This window comes from Limulus polyphemus, unplaced genomic scaffold (genome assembly GCF_000517525.1).
Source record: "Limulus polyphemus unplaced genomic scaffold, Limulus_polyphemus-2.1.2 Scaffold994, whole genome shotgun sequence".
Lineage (NCBI taxonomy): Eukaryota > Metazoa > Arthropoda > Merostomata > Xiphosura > Limulidae > Limulus > Limulus polyphemus.
Window position 1 is genome coordinate 86,690 of NW_013666604.1, and position 2,800 is coordinate 89,489.

The 2,800-nt window shown below is 30.4% G+C and overlaps 1 protein-coding gene across 1 annotated transcript in view; it reads right to left on the reverse strand.

Moving 5' to 3' along the window:
- The window catches only part of LOC106461591 (dynein heavy chain 7, axonemal-like), a 239,815-nt gene that overhangs the window by 45,564 nt on the left and 191,451 nt on the right, over positions 1 to 2,800 (reverse strand). Inside the window, exons 54-56 of the mRNA XM_022388600.1 lie at positions 2,101 to 2,259; positions 1,256 to 1,400; positions 377 to 601 (exon numbers count right to left, since the gene is read on the reverse strand). Coding sequence (XP_022244308.1) covers positions 377 to 601; positions 1,256 to 1,400; positions 2,101 to 2,259 — 529 coding nt within the window. The remainder of the gene's footprint in view (positions 1 to 376; positions 602 to 1,255; positions 1,401 to 2,100; positions 2,260 to 2,800) is intronic.

The window sequence follows — 2,800 nt, forward strand, 5'->3', positions numbered from 1 at the left end:
GAAAGAAGGAACGTCCTGTAAAATTAAGAGACTTTGTTGTATTTTAATTTTGTGTTTGTAAATTCTATACATTTAATTAAGTTATTTTTAATTATCTATTGGTTTAATGTAAGTGGCTATTGTTTGGGATGAACAATACTAAAGAAGGGGCAGTGTTATGACACCGGAAGACACTTGACATACATAGATAAATCTAAAGCAAAGCATGAATATGAGTTTAATCAACTTACTAATTAAAACATTAATGTTAGTGAGCTAAATATTCATAAGACTACAATGTGACTAAGTGTAAAGGAGCAGTAGAACTAAAAATAATAAGCTAATTAAGGCAAAAAAGAATAGCAAAGTAGTTTATCTCTAACTTGTGGAGTATTACCTGCCCTTGACCAAGAGAAATAGCCTCAAATTTATCACCACCAAATCCTGAGTCATCAGTAAACTTCAAAAGAGCAGTCATAGGATCAGCTCCAGGACACAAGATGAAAAGAAGTGGAATGCAGGAGCCAGAGTCACCGTAACTTTGAGAAAGGTCAAAAGGAGGAGGCTGGACAAACTTTTGTCCAAGGTTAGAACTCACAAATCTAAATACCCTAGGAACAATCTGGAAGAAATAACCTGATATCTGAAACATGTCAGGATTACATATACAAACCATCTTAAAAAGAAAACTCTGTATGAGTTAAATACAGTTTAGAGGATAAAATAAGTAAACTTAAATCAAAATGTTGCTGAGTATCTTTTTCTTATATTTAATTTTATAATGAGTTTATTTTATTTTCTTCATAAATGTATAGGTAACATTGATTTAATGATTGCCACCAAAAAACAAACAATGCAACAAACTATAAAAAGTGTAGCTCATGAAATCATAATTTTTAGCATTAATTAAATCAAAAACTGGATATTTTCAATGAATTTCTGTCATAAAACAAGTGCACTCTAGTCACATACAGATAAACTTGATCAAGATTTAGAGAATATAAATAAAGCCATGAGTTAATTTATTTCTAACTTGTACAAGTCAAATTTTGTAGAATGGTAATTCTACATGATAAAAAATAGTGAAACTAACATGCAACTTATTTTATTATCTCTTACACTTTGCTGCAAATCCTGATGAAGGGTGGTTACTTAAATAATTGCAAAAGATTAAATATATAATGAGTTTGATGTTGGTTTCACTGTTTTTTTTGTGTAATGAATCTTTACAGCTATAGTTTCAAATTATTCATTGTTCTCCTAGACGTAAAAGTACCTTATCAGGATGGAGACACCTAAGAACCATCATGCTTTGGAAATCTGATAACCTATCTTTCCAGGGATCAGGCAATTCAGAATTATGTGGTTCTTTTTGGTTGTAAAATTCTTTCCACTTAGCTGTAGATGTCATGAGATCCATACTAATTAAAAACAGAATGTTGCAAATCTTTGCTTAAAATGACTTATAGCACGTTACATATGCAATTAGAACTATTCAATTTTAATAAAGCAATACTTATTTGCATATTTTAAAGTGAACACACATTTTTTATTATAAAAACTACAAATGTTTTGGTTTTCAACTGTCCATTTTTTCAACAAGTTACCCTGATTGATATTATCAAATTACTTTCTCATGTTAAAAATATGAGTTTTATAAGAAATTCAAATACAATCACTAACTGATATGAAGTATTAAAACAATTCTAGGAAATATTTGAAATAACAAACAAACCACCTAAAAGTATTACAAAGAATTTTCTTAAATATCCTATTTCACTAGCACTGACTTAACTGATAAAAAATGTGTATCATTAAAACTTATATTATATAACAACTGCATTGATATTTCTTTGTATGGTAAAAAAAAGCTTTTCATCTCATAATTTCATAAAAAAATAGGTACATATCCATTGTGTAAAATAACAGATAAAAAGCCCACTCCAAATACTCATAAGATCTGTACGTAAGTGAGAACATATAGTAAGTTCTTTCAGACTAAGACAAAAGTTATATTATTTTCAAAATTTATAGCAGTTTTTAATCCTGTCACAAGCTTTTTAATATAATATCAAGGACTTTAAAACTGTTAAAAACTTATTGTGTCTAAATGTAGCTGACCTAAGTCCACTAAAAGGGGCGATGTCAGAGAGTCGGCACAGTTCATCCCAGCACTTCACAGGTAGCCAGTCAGTAGCAGGATTAGGTAATTTGTTTTCAAGACCTAAACCTCCCGTTAAGAAAAACTGCAAATGCTGTGGATTTAGCTCTTTCTTGGCCCTGGAAGAATCAGAGTTATGAATAGAGACCACTACATTTATATATATATATATATATTAGTTTTTTCTATAGCTATTTATTTTCATGTCTTTAGAAGTGTGTGAGTAATGAATACAAATGTGTATGCAAGGCAAAACAGCAAAGATCACTTTCTGAAGAAGGAGAATATTTAATTATGTTACTTTTAGGAGTACCAAAGTTAATCAAAATAGTACTGTTGTTTATCTTCTGATGCATTCAATACTGTAAGGAGTACTGATGAATTATATATGATAAAAGTCACAATGTTTGTCATCTGAATTAGTCTGTATGGTAGAGAGTACTGAAGAGTTAAATGACAGCAGCACTGCTGTTTGTCTTCCGAATTAGTCACTATGGTAGAGAGTACTAAAGAGTTAAATGACAGCAGCACTGCTGTTTGTTTCTGAATTAGTCAATATGGTAGAGAGTACTAAGAGTTAATGACAGCAGCACTGCTGTTTGTTCTTCCGTAATTAGTACTACGTATAGGTAGAGAGTAGTAAGAGTAATAGGACAGCAG